This window comes from Panthera tigris, chromosome C1 (genome assembly GCF_018350195.1).
Source record: "Panthera tigris isolate Pti1 chromosome C1, P.tigris_Pti1_mat1.1, whole genome shotgun sequence".
In the NCBI taxonomy this organism is placed as follows: domain Eukaryota; kingdom Metazoa; phylum Chordata; class Mammalia; order Carnivora; family Felidae; genus Panthera; species Panthera tigris.
This window is the reverse complement of record NC_056667.1, coordinates 52,762,181-52,784,833: the sequence shown is the minus strand read 5'-3', so window position 1 is coordinate 52,784,833 and position 22,653 is coordinate 52,762,181. Positions and strand designations below refer to the sequence as shown.

The 22,653-nt window shown below is 41.0% G+C and overlaps 1 protein-coding gene across 1 annotated transcript in view; it reads right to left on the bottom strand.

Annotated features, from left to right (window-relative positions):
• Positions 1-22,653, bottom strand: part of CACHD1 (cache domain containing 1) — a 209,003-nt gene that overhangs the window by 92,158 nt on the left and 94,192 nt on the right. Inside the window, exon 3 of the mRNA XM_042997471.1 lies at positions 3,808-3,956. Within this exon, the coding sequence (XP_042853405.1) occupies positions 3,808-3,956 (149 nt within the window). The remainder of the gene's footprint in view (positions 1-3,807; positions 3,957-22,653) is intronic.

Sequence of the window (22,653 nt, the reverse complement as noted above, 5' to 3'; positions counted from 1 at the left end):
GTTCACCCAATTGCTAGAAAAGCATCAGCTCAGAGTTACTTCAAAAACTCCTAAACACAGATCCCTGGTAAGTGAGCTCTATTCAGAGCCAGGAAGATTCTACCCGGGGTAGTCATCCTCTGCCACTCCCGGCTGTGAAGAGTTTTGATCAGGTATCTCTTTAATATACCTCTTTATTCATCTGTAAATCTTCTGATTACCCAGCTTTGTTGTCAGAACTGCCCTGGTTTTGCAAGATTCACCCCATAAAGAGGTTGGTCCTGTCAACTACCCCTAGTGAGGAGGTAAGATTGCATCATGGCTCTTCAGATTGCCCATGCAACATTCAACACACAAATCCAACCACGGAAGGAGGGAAAAGCCTCTCATCCTACCTAACCTGCTTACTCAGCACATACCCCGCCACGAGTACAACTGAAGTCCCTGATGGTAAACTGAACAAGATGAGAAATTCCAGGAGGGCAGAGACTACACTTTATGTGTTGTTGTATTCACCAAAAGGCAGACCACTGAATTTTGGCAAATATCTGCCTAGTCTGTATCTCAGACTTCAACCCTTATCGCTGCATATTCAAAATGGAAATTGCTATCTTTATTCCTATACATTTTGATGTGAGTCCTCCCAAATGTTTATTTTTTAGGTGTATTTTAATTAATTAATTAATTAATTTAAATGAGTGAGCAGGGGGAGGGGCAGAGACCGAGGGAGAGAGAGAATCCCAAGCAGGCTCTGCACTGACAGCACAGAGCCCGACACAGGGCTTGATCCCACAAACTGTAAGATCATGACCTGAGCCTAAATCAAGAGCCAGACACTTAACCAACTCAGCCACCGAGGTGCCCCGCCTCCCAAACTTTTAATGTGTGTATGTATGTATGGCCATTTTCACAAGTCACCAAATACTCTTCTTGTACAGTGTGGCTGTGTCTTACCAACTCACTTTTTTTTTTTTTTTAAACATTTATTTATTATTGAGAGACAGATACAGAGCGTGAGCAGGGGAGGGGTAGAGAGAGGGGGGAGACACAGAATCTGAAGTAGGTTCCAGGCTCTGAGCCGTCAGCACAGAGCCTGACATGGGGCTTGGACTCACCATCTGTGAGATCATGACCTGAGCCAAAGTCAGTTGCCTAACCAACTGAGCCACCCAGGCGCCCACCATCTCACTTTTATGGATGGGATACAATTCTCTTGACTAATCCCCTATTAGAAATTTAGGATATTAGCAATATTCTCTATTCTAACTGGCAGTACAATGACTTTCTTTACAAGCGTCTCTTTATGAACATGTCTTATTGGGGCACCTGGGTGGGTCAGTTGGTTAAGCATCCGACTTTGGCTCGGGTCATGATCTTATTATGGTCTGTGGGTTTGAGTCCTGTGTCAGGCTCTGTGCTGACAGCTCAGAGCCTGGAGCCTGCTTCAGATTCTGTGTCTTCCTCTCTCTCTGACCCTCCCCTGCTCATGCTCTGTCTCTCTCTCTCAAAAATAAACATTAAAATAATTTTAAAAAAATGTCTTATTTTCTTGTGATATTCCCTCAAATGATATCAAATGACATGCATACTTCTAAAGTACATAAATTTTTTGTGATGCCATCCACCTGGTACATTTCTCTGCTCTGAGGAACCACAGGATCTCTCTGTGTCACATTTTGTGCTATTAATTATGTTCAGTATTTGCCCCCTCACCCCCAGAGTTTTAATACGTGGAGAGTGGACAGCCCCTTACTCAATTCAGATGTTGACAAGTAGTAATTAAATACAATTGCCAGGTGCCGGGGTAAAAAGGGATGAAGTGTAATCCCTGCCCAGAACAGCAGGGGAGGCAGAGTCACCACCAACAACCTGCCATAACATCAAGTTCTACACTGTAATAGAGGCATTTCAAACTTACTATGGGAACAGAGATGAGGGAGAAGTGAATCCCTCCAGGGGCAAAGAGAAATAAAAAGAGGGGGGAAAAAGGAGGTATTTGAAAGCTATGGAAAGAGGCAAACTGTGGAGTTACTTCTTGAAACATTAATAGAAATTCACAAGGTGGGCCAGTAATGGGAAGAAGACATAGGGGATAGATTTCCAGGTAGAGGGCAATCAATTCCAGCTCGTTTCAACCAGAGCAATAGTTCCACTTAGGAATTTATGAAAACCTCCTATAGCCAGATAATTCTTTGTTCTGGAGGGTCTGTCCTGTGCATTACAGGCCGTATAGACGCATCCCTGACCTCTACACACTAGATGCTAGTAACTGTTCCCCACCTTCCAAGGGTGACAACTGAAAATGTTTCCAGACATTGTCAAACATTCAAGGGGAAAGGGGGAGAAAAAAGAAGGATGGAAATCACCCCCGGTTGACAACCACGGTTTTAAGCATAATTCTAGCTTCAAGGATTTCTCCCTTACTATACCAGCGTTTCTCCCTGTTCTGAAAATGATGTTTTCTTTGGTTCAAAACCCAAGTGAGCCCTCCTTTTCTTTTAGGTAAGAGAGAAGTTGTCAAAAACACTAAGTTACTGATGTCCCAACTACAAAAAAGGACATCTTCTTTGATTACACCTAATGAAAAAAGAAATGTTCATGTGATATGGAAGCATATAAGTAATAGGGCTAATATTTGTTCAGAACTACAGAGAATTTTTCACAATTGATCACACTGAATACTCAAAGCACTGTATGAAGCATTCATTATTGTTCCCTTTCTAGAGAGGAAGACAGGGTGGCTGAGACATCAAATACCCAAGACCATCTGAGTATTAGGTAAGATTCATAACCAGACAGTCCCATTCTACACTGTATACATTTTTCCATTTAGTTGAGTAAACGACTAGGAGCCTCTTTAGGCTGCAGAGAGAAAGGCTCATCTTAGTATCACAAAGAAGGAGAATAAAATGACTTAAGGATGTCCTGCTACCTCCATACCCCACCAAGAAACTGTAAGTAAAAAACTGCTGATGGAAGCAAGACATTTAACCACCAAAAACTGCTGTATCTATCCCTTGCACGGCTCCAAGAGCACTCACTGTACAAAGAGGGGAATAATACATACCAATTATGGTAACATTTATACTCATAATCTTTAAAGTATGTTAACAGCTTTTAGCCATTCGAAATAGCCCTAGAAAATAAAGATTATTATCCACTGACAGAAAAGGCACATAATTAATTAATTAAGGTCACACGGCTAGAGACCAAGTAAAAATTAAGTTCTCTTACCTTTAGTTAAGTGTTCTTTCCACTACAATTTCCAGCATCACATGATTCTACACACCCCTCCAAATACAAATATCACTAGGCCAATAAATAAAAATATCCCTAACCATATGGATACTAATTCTGTTTCATTATTATCTGAAGCCACATTTCCCGTTAGTGTAGACGTTATTTTTAAAACTACCAAAGAAAAAAGCGGGAATTTTTGTTACTCCTAATCAAAGACAAAAAGTACTCTCTTAAATTAGGCGAATTACTAGAAGCAAAGAGACTAGCTTATTCATGACCCATTAGTTGACACATGACGAAATGTAATTTTCTAGACTTCATCAACTTTGTACTCAAGTAATATTTGCTACTTCTGAAACTGAATTCCAACATGACAAAAAGGTGAGCAGGGAAGGTCTGGGAATTTCTTGGATACAGTATGTTGAGCCCCACTTCTTTAAAAATTACTCGTCTATTTAAAGACAAAAGGCTTATTTAAGATAGAAATACTATTCACTTTGCAATAAACAAGCACAGGCATTTTGAATATGAATGGAAAGCAATTCAATTCCTGGTTTAAACAAGAAAAAAATATTTTTAAAGTCTTACTCCATCATGGAAGGTGGGATCGTACAGCAGTCTTGAATTGCAGTTAGAGGAGAGGTTAGGTGAGCCGTATAAGAAGCTTCTACAACTTGCTTGTTCCGGTTGACCACATCCAAGTAACGATTGAACTTCTCTCGGATTTTTTTGGCTAGCTGGGGGACAAAGGGTAAGCAAAATAAATCGAAAGCCTAACACAATAACCAACTGTGTTTTTTTCTAATAAGCTCGTTAATTCGTGTCACAAGCTGCATGTATTAAACTTCAGGTAAAACTAACAACACATACGCACATCTCATTCCACTGTGTAAACTGAGGTAAAAACTGCAAAATGCCCAGAAGTCACAGAAGGATACTCAGACAACGAAACAATACCTGCCATCTTGTGATAGCTAATGACACATTATGAACTTCTCATGTGTTTGAATTCAACAGAAAAATACTGATCCATAAAATGCCTTATTAGACAAAGGAAAACAAAGTCTATTGATATTATTGTCAGCATGACAGTGGGCATTAGGTCTTACAAAGCAACAACAGTGACTGTAAGAAAACAATCCACTATTCATGGTTCTGGATTCACACAGATTTTCAAAGGGGAAAATACATGAAAAAGGGAAAGGACATTCAGTATCTTCTGCTACAAAACTCCAGGGGGCACCATTCACAGTCTTCCATGTGAATGGCAAATCCCTGGAGTTGTACAATGTAGACATCCCTATGAAACAAAATATATAGTTAGAAATATACTCCTGTTTGGTCTGTTACACCGTTAAGATGGACAAATGTCTTTCTTAACTGCTGTGAACAGAACACTTCATCATCATTTACTTTCATGTGGGGAAAACAAAAGCAAATTGATAAGCATACTGCTTTTTCCTCCATTGTTCCCATCAAATATCACAGCTTAATTATAGATCTCCAAGGAAAACAGTGTTGTTTTTCTTCCCCTTCAACAAAATGTTACCCAAATGAAATGACTGATAGAATTATAGCTAATTGGTTTTGTAGAGCTATTCATTATCAGCACACTAGAGGAGAACTAATCATCTCCTTTGGGTCATCAACTCACACAATCCAATAGCTTACAGGCTGAGAACATGAAGCCAAATCAGGATATCTTCATTTGTTATTTCCAAGCCAATTCCTCAATTCGATCTTGTCCCATCGATATTTGGGAGTTTTCAGAGTGTCAAATAACGTTCTCAGCCTTGCTATATATTGTACAAACTATAAGGTACAAACATTTCTACACGTAACAAGAGTATGAGTGTAACATTTAATTTGATAAAGGGCTGTCCCATTTTGTCTCCCCGTTTTCAGAGGAGGTATTGTATGCCCCCCTAAATTGACAAATCCACCTGCAATTCTAATCCCTGAGCTAGAATTTATTTTAAAAAATTATGTTTTTCTTGCTGAGGTCTTTGAAACAAAATGTATAGATGCAGTTTAACTTCCCATCTTAATTTAGACCACTGGTGATTCTGCCTCTGAGGGGATTTGGCAAAGCTTAGAGATGATTTTGGTTACTAAAATGTGCTACAAAGTGCTACCGACATGTGGTAGGCGGAGGCCGGGATTCTAAGTAACAATGTGCTTATTAGCAAATGTGCTATTTTTTTCATGTTTATTTATTCGAGAGAGTGAGAGTGTATGCACAAGCAGAGGAAGGGCAAAGAGAAAGGGAGAGAGAGAATCCCAAGCAGGCCTGTGCTGCCAGTGTGGACTGGACTGGGGGCTCAAACTCACGAACCATGAGATCATGACCCTAGCTGAAATCAGGAGTCCGACGCTCAACCGACTGAGGCACCCAGGCACCCCTGTGCTGGTTTTGAAACCACAGTGTGCTCTAATGGAATAATCCTTTTACCTGGACTCTTACAGTCAATGGATAGTTGAGGGTGAGAGACAGAGTAACAGATCCAGCTTGAAAACCTCAAGTATATTCTCACAGTGCCCGGCATTCCCCCCTCATAACATACTCTACACTTTAATGCTGTCATCTGTTTAATTACAGTCCTGTTCCCACACTAGACTGTATGCTCTGTAAGAGCAGGTACTACATGTGTTTTTTGTTCATCTCATTATCTTTAGCACCTGCCTGGCATTGCAGGCAGACAATAAATATTTAATGAATTAATAAAAATTAAAGAAAAAAAAAAAAAAAACAACCAGTCACCAACCTTATCTTTTGGTCTAACGACCAACAACCTCTTTCAAAACTTGGACTACTTATTTAAAAACAACAATATAGCAACAATATGTATTTCTGGGAACTCCATCAAGAAGAGCATGTTTTATCTTTTTTCTTTAGGTTCTGAAATAAATATCATTCATTTTCCACCTACAATATCAAGAATATAGCCCTTCCTTGTCCTTGGCAACAAATGTTCTGTAACAAGATAAAGATAAAGTGTGCTTGAAAACATGTAAATTCTAGGGGTACCTGGGTGGCTTAGTTGGTTGAGCATCTGACTTCAGCTCAGGTCATGATCTCACAGTCCATGAGTTCAAGCCCTGCATCAGGCTCACTGCTCTGTTGGCTCAGAGCCTGCTTTGGATCCCCTGTCTCCCTCTCTCTTCACCCTTCCCCAGCTCACATTCTCTCAAAAATAAAAAATAAAAAGAGGAAATTTTAAATAAGATCTTCACAAACTCACTTCTAAAATGCAATTTGTGATCAGTTTTGTCTTTCTTTCAAACACACACACACACACACACACACACACACACACACACACACACAAACATCTGAGAAATACCTGGTATTTCTTCTACATATTGGGAGAATTCTAACTTTGAACAAAGACAGATCTAATTAAACCTGATATTTTATTTAAAAAAAATTTTTTTAACGTTTACTTATTTTTGAGAGGCTGGGGTAGAGAAAGAGAGTGAGCAGGAGAGGGGCAGAGAGCGAGAGCGAGAGCGAGAGAGCGAGAGCGAGAGCGAGAGCGAGAGAGGGAGATGTAGAATCTGAAGTAGGTTCCAGGCCTTGAGCTAGCAGCACAGAGCCCGACACGGGGCTCAAATTCATGAACCATGAGATCATGACCTGAGCCGAAGTTGGATGCTTAACTAACTGAATGACCCAGGCTCCCCAATCAGGATATTTTAATTTGTCTCAGTGTCTACTTTTATATGAGCTAAAAATGATTTTTATTTTTAAATGTCTTTTTTTTTTAAAAAGGTATTTTGTTATAGTTAATAATAACTACAGGAAGTTCAAATTTCGATGTTCGTAAAGTTTTACTGAAATAGTCATTTGTTTACCTGTTTACGGCTGCTTTCATTCTACAGTGACAGAGTCGTTGCAATGGAGACTATGCAGCTTGCTTCCCTATAAGAAGTCAGAAGCCCTAACACATCCCAAGATAGAACCATAATCTTAGTAGTTTTACAAAAATTTGCAGCAATTTTTTTTTTAACATTCTTCTAAGAGGTGGGGGTCCATGCTCTCTCTCCACCCACTCCTTGAATCTGGGTAGAGTTATGATGGCTTCTACCAGTCAAGTATAGAGAAACTGACACCATGCAACTTCTGAGGCTAGGTCATAAGGGCCATGCAGCTTCCGCAGGTCTCCCTTGGAATGCTCTCAAGCTACCATGCTGTACCAAGACACATGAAGAGGCCACAGTTAAGTGCGTGGTTGGCAGCTCCAGTTGCTCAAGCCTTCAAGTCACCTCAGCCCAGGTTCCAAAGAGGAGTCAAGAAGCCTCCAGAATATTCCAGCCCCCAGTCTCCTCTGATGAAGCTCCACACATCATGGAACAGAGATAAGCCACCCTTGCTATGCCTGGCCCGAGCTCCTGACCCACAGAATACACAAGCATAAAGAGATTGTTTATGCCACTAAGTTTGGGGTATTTTTTTATGTAGCAACATGTAACTTGAACACCCAAGATAGGCTGAATTCCGTTCCAAGATAAACATATTGAGGCTGAGCTATACAAAGCCATTCAGATCCAACTGGTCCATCTATACCATCAGAACGATCAAGACTGTAGTATCTGTTGCAAAGAGATCTTGGGGTTGTTCACAAAAGTCTAAGAGCTACTGCATAGTGGCAGTTACCACATATTATGCATAAGGATCCTACAATTTAGGTATCATTATTTTCTATCAATGAGGTTGTTTTGTGAAAGCCAGTCACCTAAACTCAGAACCATCCTGTCTATAAAGCCTGTGTGTATTCACTATCTGCTCCACACAAGCCAAACTTAAAAGAAGCTTCAGTAGTGACTTGACATTTAAAAGTATGACAAATCACACCGATGTGAGGAATGAAACTCTCATTAACATAACCAGCCAAGGCACAGAGCCAGGGTGCAGAGTCCCCTACTACTGGGCTGTCTGTGGAACTAAACAGTTAGTTCCCTGCAGTGGGGTGTGTGGTGAGGGAAGGAAAGAAGGAAAGGGACAGAGGGAGGCACTGCAAGAAGGAGCGGGGCAGGAGCAAGTTGGGAATGTCTGCCTTCAGCCTCCTTGTTAGCATGGGCTGCATTTTAAATATATATATTTATGGGGGGTGGAGGGAGGGAGGGAGGGAGGAAGGGAGAGAGGGAGAGAGAGAGAAGCAGGCAGAGAGAAGCCCGAGCAGGCTCTGTGCCACCAGCACGGAGCCCGATGCAGGGCTCAAACTCACGAAATGTAAGATCATGACCTGACCCAAAGTCGGACAGACACTCAACCAACATGAGCCACCCAAACGCCCCTCAAGCTGTATTTTTCCTCAGTGGATGCAGTAACTTGCACACAGAGCCCAGACACACATGACCCTTAACAAAAGGTCTCAAATGCAAGCCCCCCCACTTTGGTCAGAAGTTTCCTGCCTTTCACGTGGTGAAACCCCATCTTGCCTTGTTAAAAAAAAAAATCATAATTGCCGACGTTTGTTGAGTGCTAACTATGTGGGGGCACTGTTCTCAGCATTTCACAAGCACGTCTCCATTTAGTCTTTCAAAGAACCATGGGAGATACACACATCTGCATTTTTTCCAGAAGCAGAAGCTGAATGTTCAGTAACTTGCTCAAGTTTACAAAGCTAGTAAGCAGTAGAGCTGGGATCCAAACACAGTCCTATTCTAACTTCAGGGCCAAAGGTGCAACCTGTGTGCAACACGGTTTCTCTCTGGAATACCCACAGACTAACAGCCCCCTCTTCCCACTTCTTTTCAAATCCATTTTAACAAATGCTATAAAATCTTGGCAGATTACTAAAAGCCATGCACAGTCTCATTACTTTATAATAAAACTTAGACTTCTGAAAATACTTACCTAGAATTCTACATAATTCGTACGAAAGTCAAGACTTTGTGGAGGTTTAGAATTGAATTCTACCACCAATATAAAAAAAAGAGGGTCAGGGCGCCTGGGTGGCTCAGTCGGTTAAGCGTCCGACTTCGGCTCAGGTCATGATCTGATGGTTCCTGAGTTTGAGCCCCACGTCAGGCTCTGTGCTGACAGCTCAGAGCCTGGAGCCTGCTTCGGATTCTGTGTCTCCTCTCTCTCTGTTCCTCCCCTGCTCATGCTCTGTCTCTCAAAAATAAATAAATTAAAAAAAAAAAAAAAAAAAGAGGGCCAAGTTTGAAATAATGTATTCTCCAAAACCAAAACCTGTTATTACCTGTCACTATGAGGTCAGATACATCAAATGGTCTTAAATTGTTTCCAATTACTTAAAAAAAAAAATTGTTCCAATTACTTCATGGTGTTTAACTTTGTTCATAACCCGGAAAGAGAACAGAGTGGATGCCCTGCTCTTTTCCTTTCAGAAGCAAGTTTCATAATTCAATCTTATCTTCCACGCTGGATTTTCATTCAATTTATCTGCCATCATGAGGCAGTACCATGCAGTTGTTAATTCCCATTTTACAACGGAAGAAACTGAGGCAGATGGAGCTTAAGGGCCCCTTGACTCCCATGTTGTGCTCCGGCCTCCCTTAACCCCACTGCCTGAGATGACCTCCCTGTGCCCTTCTGACAAGGAAAGGGGATAGTGGCTCACTGTGGAAACCTCAACTCATGCTCCACTGTGGGGCAACTTTCTCTTTCTCACTCTAAAAGCAAGCTCTTTCAGCATACCAACCAAATCCAGGTTGCTCGGTGAGCACAACAATATCCATCTGAGTAAAGATAGCCCACAGAGAGATTAAATCCTGAATGTCTCTGTTAAACTAAAGAGGACCAGCTACCAACACAGACCCTTCCAAGAGGCCAGACAGATTCTGGGTCTGTAGCCTGCCATGATCCCTGCAGACAGAAGAAAACAAAGGACTTCTTAACAAAAAGCTACAGGTGGACCCACAATCCTCCTCAGTGTAATTAAAAACATTTTTCTTTCCACAGCCCAGCTTTCATCTTTTATCCTTCTTTATCCTCTCCCCCTTCATCCCTAAGGGGTTCCTGAATGCTGATGAGGCAACGGGACTAAAACCATCTTGTCATCTTTTGGGTCAATTCTTTGGCTAGCCAACATTCAGCCATGGGTCAAATGATCAGTAGGTAGCACGCCGGTCCCCATGGGAACGGATTCTAATTTGTCATCATCTCCAGTGACAACGTTTCATCACAACATCAATGAATTTCTTTCTTGCTGAATTTCACTTCCCTTAATTTTCCCATAGACATTTCTGTCATTTGCATACTTCCCCAGAGCCCCCCGTTTTTAAAGGTCTTTTTTTTTTTTTACCTTGGCTTTAAACTTCTAAAGATTGGGGGTGGGGTAGGCACACAGTTCAAAAAAAGGTAAAAGGAAACAAAAATGCAAAGGCACAGTACACACTTTATTTATGTCTTTTCCCTAAAACTCAGAAGGAGTTTTGAATGTTAGGGAAAGCTTTATTTAAAATGCATAACAATGAAGCTGACAGGCACAGACAGGAAAGGTACCCTAGGGGACTGAAGATTCATAGCAAAATTCCTATTGAATGTAGAAGAGTTTAACATTTGACATTCAAAAACCTTTGTGCCGTGATAAGAATTTAATAGCTGATCCCCTTTTCTTTCATTTCCAGCCTTATTACTCAAGAATTATTATTTTTCCCAGCAGTTTCAGGATTTGGTTCTTTAAGCGTATGTGACATAGAAATAATTTTATGTATATGCAAGCACAAATATTTAACATCTCTGAACATCACACTGCCACATTCCAAAGTTCAAGTGGAAAGCATCCTCATTGCTGCATGTTGCACACCGTATGCAGGATATAAAAAAACGCTCTGCCCTTGCTAGCTATGAGTAATTAGCCATCACTACCAGTAATTATTAGTGACAGTTGTAAGAGCTCTCTCAATTTTCTGCTGGGAATTTGGGCGAGTTGACTCCCCCCTAGACTCAGTTTCCTCATGAGTAAAATGGGAACACTATTCCCCCTTTTCAAGGGTTTACTGTGATGTTCAAATGAAACAGTGAACATAGAAAGCCCATGATAAGCACAAAGGATTTTTATTGTTATAGCTCCGTCTCGACAGCAGCAAATGCACGTGATAGTGATACAGAAATAATGTGGGGTCTAAATTTTCCAATAATCGAGCTCTAAGTGAAGGGAGAAGGGCTACCTGAACATTAACCATTTTATTCACTTAACTCATCAGCATGCTTGATCCTCCATAGGAAACCTGGCACAGGGTCAGCAGGGGAAGGAGGGAACATTTCCCCCCCTTTAGATTAACAGCAAAATGGCACAAAGGGCTTAAGCTTTGGAGTCAAATAAATTGGAGTTAAATCCGGCTCTGTCGCTAACTAGCTAAAGGGAACAGGCACCTTATTTCTCTAAGCTTCAACTTAATTACCTCTGAACTGGGAATAATAACAGGTGCTTCATGATATTGTTTGAGAACTAAAAGGGCTCAGGTCTGTGAAGCAGTCAGCAGAGTAACAGACCGTAAGAGCCAAATACTGACTGTTGCTATTGTTACTTAACCATTATTGTAGTTGTTATTGTTTGGGGGACTTGATGTACTGACTCAGGTACTATGGAGAATCTTGAACAAAGAGTCAGGCTGGATGTGTTAACACTGGGCTATGACCTTGCTAGGGCTGTCAGTGCCTCGTTAAAAGCACTGTGTCCTGCAGGTTACATAATTACAGTCTGAAGTAACTCGGGATCCTTCTAGGATCTTCTCTCTTTCTAAACTTAAGGATCTAATGAGGACTTTTATTCTGGTCTTCTGCCTTTTTACGTGACTCGTCTTACGTGTGCCTTCCCACAACCCTAGGAGCTGGGCAGAGCAGGTATTCCCTGTCCTGTTTCTACAGTCAGGAAATCTAGTCTCAGTGGTGTGCCCGGGCTCACACTGAGTGAGTGGAGAAACCAGAGACCATTTCTTCTAATCTCTAGCTCTGTTCTCTCTGTGCTACAAACTCCCCAAATTGCAGAAAACTCAACTTTCCCAGATCAAATTCAATTCAATTCATTCTTTCAGTCCCAGCCTGATTTTTGTGTCTTTGAATCCTCCTCAGACCCTTCTTTTCCAAAATCGCCTTGAATTAACTGAGCTGGACCCCTCATATCCTGCTTCACATTGTTCATTTTTCCTAGGTAAGGATCCCACTTTCCCCAACAAACCAGGAGCATCACAACTAGCATTTATCGATTGCTGACCATGTGTTAGGCATTTTGAAAGTGCAACATTATGTGAAGTCTTTTAATTCTTGTAACAGCTCTTAGTAATTGCTATATGCTATTTTTAGTAGATGGTGCTGATAATTTGTCCAAGGTCACTCAGCTAGTACTCAAATCCATGTTCATGAACACTACACTGCATTTTTATCTAATGTAGTACCTAGCATCTAGAAGAGACTTAAAAGAGTTCACTCACTACTGTAATCATTTGCCCTCATATAATACACCATTATTTGCCATATTGGAAAAATCTGCTTCCAGTTCTAGGAAAGGGCAGATAAACTGGGAATACTGTTCATATCTGGTTCAAGGCAATTAGAAACTCTGGGCCTGTCTAGTTCCCAATCCTGGGTAATATCAGCTGTTCTGGAGTAAGTCTTAATGAGAACAAGAACACCAGTTCATAGAAGGGATTCTGACGGCCAATAGCCATGGTTGTGATGTGGCTGCCCATTGACCACTAGGTTTGGGCTTCCTGCAATCACTCAGTAGAGCAAAGCCTGGGCATGGCAGACAATGATACAAGACAAGATAGATAAAGACCTATAGATGGAATAGGGTCAGTCTGACTCTCCAATGGCCCAAAGAGGCTTCAGGGTTGTCTGACGGATGTGTGGGAATAGCACATCCAGCGGAGAAGCAGGGCAGCCGCTGACAGACGAGCTGCAGGTGGACTAGGAAGATTTATTGCAAGGCTGTCTGGGCTCCAGGGTCACATACCCTGATCCTGTGAGAGGTGGGGCCCCTGTGGCTGAGCTGGGGAGGAGTGCAATGGAAAAAAACAGAAGGCAAGTGCTGACATGCCAGAGAACCAGAGGCTGAGCTCTGGGAAACAGTTGAGAGTGGCAGCTTCTGTCTAAGCAAAATGCAGGTTTGCTTTAAAGGTTATAATGGGGTTTGCTTTGGGCAGCAATTTGTGTTAGGTATTTCAGGAGAGTCATGGAAACACACACCCAAGACTCCTGAAAGCCAAGGTTATCAACTCAAGGGCTCAATGGGCTCTTGCCCTGTTTTTCACCCCACTCTGCCCTTAACAACCATATCATAAAAAAAGAAACAATGGGAAGGGTAGGCTTCAACCCACTTCTCACTTCATTCTGTAACAGGAGCCTCTGAGCTGAGGTTCCTTAAAACCAAAATAAGCACGTCCTCAGGCCTTCAAAGTTTACAGCCCGTTCCTTTACAAAGGAACAAGAAGTTCAGCCTACTCTTGACCTTAGAAAAAATTGAGAGGCTGAGAAATGGGGAGCAGGAGGGAGAAGCAGGAACCACAGCAGAGACTCACCTCTAATATTTAATTCATAACTTCTGAGATAAGTTTGCACAGGAAGTTAATTAGGGAAGAAAGGGGGAGAAAGATCTTGGGTTTGTGAACTCAGGAATTCTCTGGTGGCCTATGAAGGACACGCTCAATCGTGAAAATAAAAGAAAACTAGTCCCTTTACTCTTACTTTGTAAAGCCTGTATTTAGAGTACAAATATCTGTGTGTAACTTATCAACAGCAGGTGTAGCTTAGAAGCATTTCAGCTAATAGGAGGCCACCACTACTAGAGCCACTGGGGATCATCTGGGAGGGCTCTGGGACCGTGCGATTCTCCCCACACCCAATACAAACAGCATCTCCTCTCCAACCAACTCTGCAACCTGGGCCAGAGCCTGGCATGCTGCAGGGGCTCAGGAAGTCTTTCCCATATAAATGAAAGTCAAAACGTGAGCTAACTCCAGTAACAGGCCAACTGACCACAGTGTTTTAGGGTTTCTTCACAGCCCGTTGAGAGCAGATCGATCAAACACTTGCCAGCAAGTGTCAATTAGCTCAGCAACAAAGTGGAAAGAGGACACTGGCAGGGGAACAAAAATCTACCACCAAACACATTCTTACCCTTGACCTGCCAAGAACTTAGTAAATCCAAACCTTGGGAAGACAATCTTGAGACATAATGGCGGTGGGGGGGAGGAGATATTTCTATTTCCTCCTTTATTAATATTAACTTGACTTCTCTTTCCAGTGGACTATGTAACATGCCATTTTCGGACTTAATACCTATTTCTTCTAATGACAGTAGAACTTAATAAAGTAGGAGGTCTCTCCTATTCCCCCATTACAAGGTAAGTCAGTGCAAGACCGAGCGAATGCACAGCATACTCCGTAGTTGGAGTAACCAACTCCCACAACACAGATTCCGTTCAAAATCGAGGGGGGAAAAGCAGTACAGGAAAAAGCATCTTATAAACATTCGATTTCTTCAGCTGTTGAAGACTAGCCTTGAATATTCAAAATCATCGGAGTTTTGACTGCGGTGTGATAACTTTAGGAAGGAGGGCACACTCTCCGGGTCCTACCTTCCAACAGCGAAGCCAGTTTGTAACATACTTATCTCAATAGAGAAAAGGTACTTTCAGCTTTAGTTTCCAGATATGGGAGTAGTGGCAAAATAGCTTCTGAGATCTAGCGGCCTTTACAATGCAGGCGTATAGCTGTAATTATTGATACAGAGGCACAGGTTTTTTGCTTTTGCTGTTTTAATTAGGAAACAACCACGACACTCACACAAGACCACTTAAATGAGGTGTAAATCCTGGATGCTAGCGGGAAATGCTATTAGGACTTGCTAGAAACAACAAAAAGTAATGTTTCCCATGTGGGTTCCAAACCAGAGGAATGAGGATATTTGCCTCAACCACAACAATTTTATTAGATCCTTCTCTGAACTATTCTGTCTGTTCCCTTGCCAACCTGCATCTGATATCATTCTCCAACTCACAGTTGGATTTGGGAAGGTCTTCTCCTCCCCTATCTGATGACAGGGAGGATTGCAAACAGAAGACTTGGGCCATGCCTTGCTCTCCACTGGCTGTTTATTTGCGTAGGATTCACTGCTAACACCTTCCCCCATGTGCCTGACCACAGTGTCAGACGATGTGACAGTGACCCTTCTCCATGACTTTGCAGAAGAACCAGCATGTACTTTGCAGCTTATAAAAGGACAAAAGACTGCTTAAGCAACAACCAGTAAGAATGCCCATGAAGAGCTATTTTAGTATGATCCTGACCTGACTGGTCTTCTAATATTAAAACAAAATTGTAGCTCTTGGTAAGATTCCATTTTCATCAATGTGTTATTTCATCAGTCCAGATTTTCAAAATGCTTAGCTTATTCAGAAGCTCTTGATATGAGCAGCAGTTAATTCCTTCACATCATTACAAGTATTTCCGATTGCACCAAGGAACAGATTAGGGATGAGGTGGTCCCTGCTCTTACGAGTCTCACCAGGTTTTCGAATATACTCTGGGTTGAGTTTCTGTGTGTGCATTCTGCTGGTGGAGATGATTTGAGGTTATTTTTCTAGTAGGAGCAGCAGTTTTGGGTGGATTCGGAGAAATCTTGGCTGCTACTTTTCTCCCCAGCATTTCTGAGTACTCTCCAACCTACAGATACTGGAAATGTGTGTATAAGGGGCTTAATTGTTTCCATTTTTAGTGCAATGTTCATTTCTCATGGTGAAGTCTTCCTGGCTTCTAGAATGAAGACTTTCACTCAGTCTATTCCCTTCTAATTAAAGGAAGTCTGAGTAAAAAGCCCAGGCTTATACTTTTCAAGGTTCTGCTTTACTGAAAGAAGGCATTTGCACACATACGGATTGCAGGGTTATGTGAAAAGCTGGGGCAGGGAGAGGTGCAGACATGGTGGGAGCTTCGATGTCTTTTCCTGCCCTGCCCCAAAGGCTTCACCCTCGTGCTCCTGGCAACAAAGTACTCTCTCCAGTGATGCCTGCCTGCAACACCTCCTCCCTGCCTTTGCTGCAGGAGAGAGGGTATCCACCCCTTCATTTGCTCTCTCTCCAACAGGGGGAACACAATGTGTGGGAATTAAGGGAACTGGGAAATGGATTATTCTGGGTTTTGCCAGAACTGCAACAAAAAACCTGGAATTAGAATTTTTAAGCCTTAAATATTAGTGTATGGTGGTGGGGGGGGGGGCGGAGAGAGATTTCCGTTTTCTATCACTGAGATACAAGTGTATGTACAAATGTAAACACGAACTATAAATATGTGCACAGAATATAATTCACATGTATAAACAATATAGCATTTTTAGGTGTTCAAAGAAAGCACATTATATAAGATGTGTGTGTACCCGTGAGGTGTGTATGTGTGCAAGCGGGATTATCTCAGCTTATCTCAACACCAGGCACATACATTGGCTAAGGTACAGTACGTATGCCTGAAGCCAGCTGCTCTATATTTGGTGCAGGAATTAAATCTTTCATGCATGCATACAGCCATATTTTAACTTCCAAGTATGTACAAGCATACGGAACATATGCTGCATATTTTCCTTAAAATGTAAACAAGATAAATAGTTCAAATTCCAAAATGTTGTTTATTAAGTACTGAGTTATGCAGCCATCAAGCTGCTTTCTCTCTCCGGGGCCATCTTGTTTTACCCTAATAAGCTGAGCAGTTCCCCAAGTATCCCTGATTATTGTCAGAACTTCACACCGGGGGAAAAGCCAGGAGTTCTGAGAGATAGGGAAGGGCTTGCTACATTCTCCAGGGAAGCTATACTGACAAAAGCTTTACCAACCAAACTCTACACTGGGAAAGCCATAGAGGTAACCAAGTCCTACTTGTGCGTAACAGAAAAGAAGCTCACTCTGTTAGACTTTAATCCTGAGTGCTAACCTGACAGCTGCAGTTTTTCCACTTACTCCATTAGCTAAAAGGTCTTATTTGGGGGGTACTCATTTACAAAAAACACCACCAACAAAACAAAACAAAAAAAGCCAAAAGCCGAACAGAAATTCCATCATGACACAAATTATAACCAACGGTCTTAGGGTTATGTTCATAACAGAATAATGATGAATTGTGAACATGAAGAGTCAAAGCCTTCATTTATTTTTATATCTTGTTTATGTTCCTGCAGGATGATCCATTAGTAATATAATGCTCTTCCTCATAAGGCTCAAGTTACATCGTTATGATTTATTAGAGTTAAAGGAACTGTCACTAACCGCCCAGAAGGCACCCTGTTCATGGTTTTACTCGCATCAACTGAGCATTTAAACTCCATCTTTTCCTCGTTCAGCAGCTAAGTACTCATCATAGTCCTTACAATGTTTAGACATACTCCTTTCTTACTTTGCTTGATATGTAATACTTTCGGGAAAGTATTCCTTTTAAAATATTGAAGACCTACAGAAAACCAGCAGTGGAATTAGTATGAAAAGCAACATCAGAACACATTGATTAAAATCCTGGTCATATCACCTAATTCAAGATCGATTTGGGGAAATTACTTAATAGCTAAGTCTCAGTTTCCTCAAATCTACAACAGGAAGAGGAATTGTATTTGTATCACCAAGTTTTAGTAAAAATTTAATGAGATAACGCACATTAAGCAGTATTTGTTCAAGGAACACAAACTGTCGTGTCAAATAACCTTTTCCCGAAGGCAACAAAATCTAGGTACACACCAGTTCTTGCACCCACCCCTATTTATTAGAATTCTAGAAAAAATACATAATTTGAACGGAAAGTACTGCCACATTAGATGCGATCCATAATCTATTTAGACCACCGCTCAGTCTCTTATAAATACAATCAGAAAGATATTTCCCAAAGAGGGCATTTCTGTCCTTGGGGCCATCACCTGCAAGAGATTATCAAGATACACCAAATATATGAACACATGTCTCCTGTGATTTAACTGTGTCCTTGAGATAAGCTCTTTGTTTCTCTTCCTACAATGCCAAGGATATAGTAAGTCCTCAACAAATGTTTGCTGAATTCATTAACTGCCTACCACTTACCAGAGGTATGCTCAGAATCTCCCCTTCAAGAGATCATACTCTAGTTTATCCATTCATTTGCAGTATCTATAAAGCACTACACAATTATTCTGACAAGGTCCCTGCACTCAGTTTATTTTTAGAGGAGGTACAAATATCACAAAATTTTCTCTCTGCTATACGAACATTTATTTAATATTTTCTTACCTTTTCCAAAGTTTAGGGAGCATCTCCTAATCACAATATTTTTGCATTTCTTTTAAAACAAATTCAGACTCAACCTTGCACGATTATTTTTGGAAAGCAGAATGAAGTAGTTGAATCGTTTGTAGAGCTTTCCTTTTTTAAAAGGATAGACCATTTTTAAAAATACAACTGTATACTAAACTCCAATATATCAAACAAGGAGGGTGAATTGCTAGAGAAAGAAATGGAGAGAAAAAAGAACTTCATCCCTTACATTCTACAACAGCCTCTGCAGTACTTTTCCCATATCTTAGGAAAACAAAATTTGGAAAATACGTGGTGGAGCACTGGATCTAAATTTACGTGAATTCAAAATCAAGTTCTCTAACCTCTTAAGTGATGTTGGGCAAGGTATTTACCTGTGCATAATTTGCCTTGTCAGTAAACCCTATAGAGCTTGTTTTGGGGATTATTATTTCCCTGCAGCAATTATTACCGAGTACCTACCATATACTACATGTAGATACTTTTTCCTGGTACTGAGGGCACATCAAGGCATGAACTAGTTCTGCCCTCATAGGGTTTATATTCTATTAGGAAATATATACAATAAGGAAAAATAAACATATACAGAAGTCCTAGGTGATAAATTATAAGGAGATAAAACAGAGGTAAGAAGAGGGGTGCAATTAAAAAATTTATAAATGGGGCTACTGGGTGGCTCAGTTGGTTAAGCGTCCAACCTCAGTTCAGGTCATGATCTCACGGTTTGTGAGTTTAAGCCCCACGTTGAACTCTGCGCTGACAGCTCAGAGCTTGGAGCCTGCTTCAGATTCTGTACCCACCCCCCAGCCCCTCCCCCACTCATGCTCTGTCTCAAAAAATAATCAGACATTACAATTTTTTTAAATAAAGAAATAAATTTATAAGTGAATGGTCAAGGAGGGCCTCACTGAGAAGGAACACTGAGCCAAGACTGAAGGACGTAAGGGGGAAAAACCATGTGGCTATACAAAATTTAAGGGTAGTGCTTAATAATAAATATTCAGTAAGTGATGTCAATTATCATAACCAATATAAAGAAAACACGAAACTAGAAAAATTCTGTCATTGCCACTTTAACAAACCTCTCTGACACAGTTGTCTCATATGGGAAATGGGATAATGATACCTGTACTGTTTATGATGTCATTAAGAGGATAAAATGAGAAAATATACACGGATATACTAAAAAATACACACATAAATATTACAACTATCACATCCTCTCTTATACCATTTTTCCAAAATGACAGACCGCCATCCCATCTTATTAACAAGGCATAAGTAGCCCAGGAAGAGGGTTTCTAAGATAAAAATGAATTTGTCTTTTGGAAAGTCAGCCTAAGAACAGTAAGAGCTGAAACAGACCTAGATTAGTTTGCAATCAAGGAAACCTAAACAACCAGCTCAATTTGCTACAACTCTAGTTTGAGAGAGTATCATCTGTTTGCTCTGGGCTTTGGCTGATTCATTATAAATTCCCCATCTGTGTGGCTTCACTAGCTCTCCGCCTTTATTTTACCTTCCTACAAATTTAGTGCCTTCTGTTCACTCATTCAACAAAAATTTAGTGAACACTTACAGTAAACACAGAGCCAAGTGTAGATTTGGGTAAGTGGGTGAACTAAACCAGGGCTCAGCCTAAATAAATCTGCCGGGGACAGATGGGGGAAAGGTGAGGGGCAAAGAAAGGGTGGAATCCATCTACACCACCTCCAGGATTCCTCTACTCTAGACAAGTCTGAGCCTTGGACATACTTCACTAGGTAATGACAAACAAAATGAGAGCCTGCAGGCTACTACCACACTAGGTTACACTTGGCAGGGCAACCCCAAAACAAATCCAGATTCTGGGAATATGAATAATGAGGTGCAAGAGGATCTCTGGACACTTCTTTCAACAAATATTCATGAAACGCCTACCCAGTACCAGGCCCGGGAAGTCAGAATTCAAAGACAAGATTCCCAAGTGCTCAGCTCTTCCTTACCTCCTCTTCTTGTCTACCATTGTCCCCTTTCTCCCTGTGTGGTTCAGTGCACAGTTCAACAACATAATCAGATTCTCCTACAGTGGAGAGTTTTTGGCAAGAGAAATATAGAAGTAATACAAATGCAAAGCTGATAGAAACCCATTGTCCAGTCTCTCATTTCTCAACTAGCATGGCTTCTGTTTAAGGCTCCCGCTAGTCCCCTTCCAGGGTCTTTCTGTGGTCATTCTCTCCTAGAAACTGACTTTCTAAAATTTACAGATCTTTTCTTACAGACCTTACCTAAGAAGATTAAGTAACACACCAAGAATAACAATCTTCCATTAGAGTACTCTTATATTCACACTCTACTTCCTTTTAGTATTCTGAAAAGAGAACACAAAATACTGAAATGGCTAGTCTGTGCCAGATGTGTAACTTTTTCAACAATTGTGCAGGACAGACTGCTACCCCCATTTTATAAATAAAGCTGATGCAGACACAGGAAAGGTTAAGTATCATGCCAAAAATCAAGCAGATCGTAAATAACAGAACCTGCTTGGAACTCAAGTTTTCCATATCAAAAGGCAAGACTCTTTAGCTTTCCATCCCAAGCAGCCCCATCCAAAAAAAAGTGGAAGAAAGTTTCCTAACCTTTCTGGCCTTGTACCCACAGTCTCTGAGGTCCCTTTCTACTCTAAAATTTGAAAACAGTACACTAGTTAGAACTGACTATTTACATTTTAGCACCTGGAGTGCCATCTGTCTAAGATTGACTACTTCTATTCATAATGACTTCGAAGAGCCATTGTGTGTTTGTCCTGCTACAGAGTATTTTTCTTCTCTAATGAGTAAAGGATATAATTTTGTGAATGATCTAGATCTTGCTTTTTAGATGGATTCTAATCAATTGCTTTCACCTAGTCCAAATTCTTCATGACTGGTGCCCTGAGTTTACACTTAGATAAAAGAATAATTTGGAGCAATGGCACCTGCTAAGTATCAATTTCTTACAGAACAAATGTGCTTCTCCTTTACTCCAATAAATTGTATCTGGTGAAATAAAACATCACATTTTAAGTCTTTCAGGTAAGGGGTGCCTGGGTGGTACAGTCAGTGGAGCGTCTGACTCTTGGTCTGAGCTAGGGTCATGATCTCACGGTTCATGAGTTCGGGCCCCACATCAGGCTCTGTGCTGATGGTGCAGAGCCTGCTTGTGATTCTGTCTCCCCTTCTCTCTGACCCTTACCCACTTGTACACTCACTTTCTCTCTCAAAATAAATGAACAAAAACTGAAAAAAAATTTTTAAATCTTTCAGGTAAAATTTTCAGTATCAAATAACAATTCATAAAAATAACTAAGAACTATAGACTTCTACCAGAATGTATGTTAAATGTTAAAATGTTTTGAAACACAAATAACAGACTAGTAGTGTGAGTCCAATCAACCTACTTGCCTGCTAAAACCAATACAAAGAAATCAACTGTCCTCACAGGAATATATCAGAATCCAAAGCTTTCCAGTTTCCAGGATACAATCCAAATTTTTTGACATCAGAAGGAAAACAAAACAAAAAGTGTGACCAAAATTCAAGAGAAAAGCGTCAACAAAAATCAAGTTCAAGTATTTGCAGATGTTAGAACCAGCAGACAGGATTCTAAAGCAGCTATTTTAAATATGCTCAAAGACAGAAAGGAGAATATGCTTGCAATGAGTGAAAAGAAAATCTCAGAAAAAAAATAGACTTTCTTAAAAAAGAAACAAATGGAGGGGTGCCTGGGTGGCTCAGTCAGTTAAGCATCTGACTTCAGCGCAGGTCATGATCTCACAGTTTGTGGGAGTCAAGTCCTGTCTTGGGCTCTGTGCTGAGGGCTCAGAACCTGGAGGCTGCTTCCAGTTCTCTCTCCCTCTCTCTTTGCCCCTTTCCCTCAAAAATAAACAAACCTTTAAAAAAAAAAAAAAAAAAGGAAAATGTAGAGTTTAAAAATCTGATATCTGAAGTTTTAAAAATCTATCTGTGGGGGCGCCTGGGTGGCTGAGTAGGCAGAGCATTTGACTTTGGCTCAGGTCATGATCTCATTGTTCATGAGTTTGAGCCCCACATCGGGATCTGTGCTGTCAGTGCAGGGCCCCCTTGGGATCCTCTGTGCCCCCAACCCCCGTCTCTCCCCTGCTCACACTCTCTCTCTCAAAAATAAACCATTAAAAAAAAATCTGTGGTGGTCAATAGC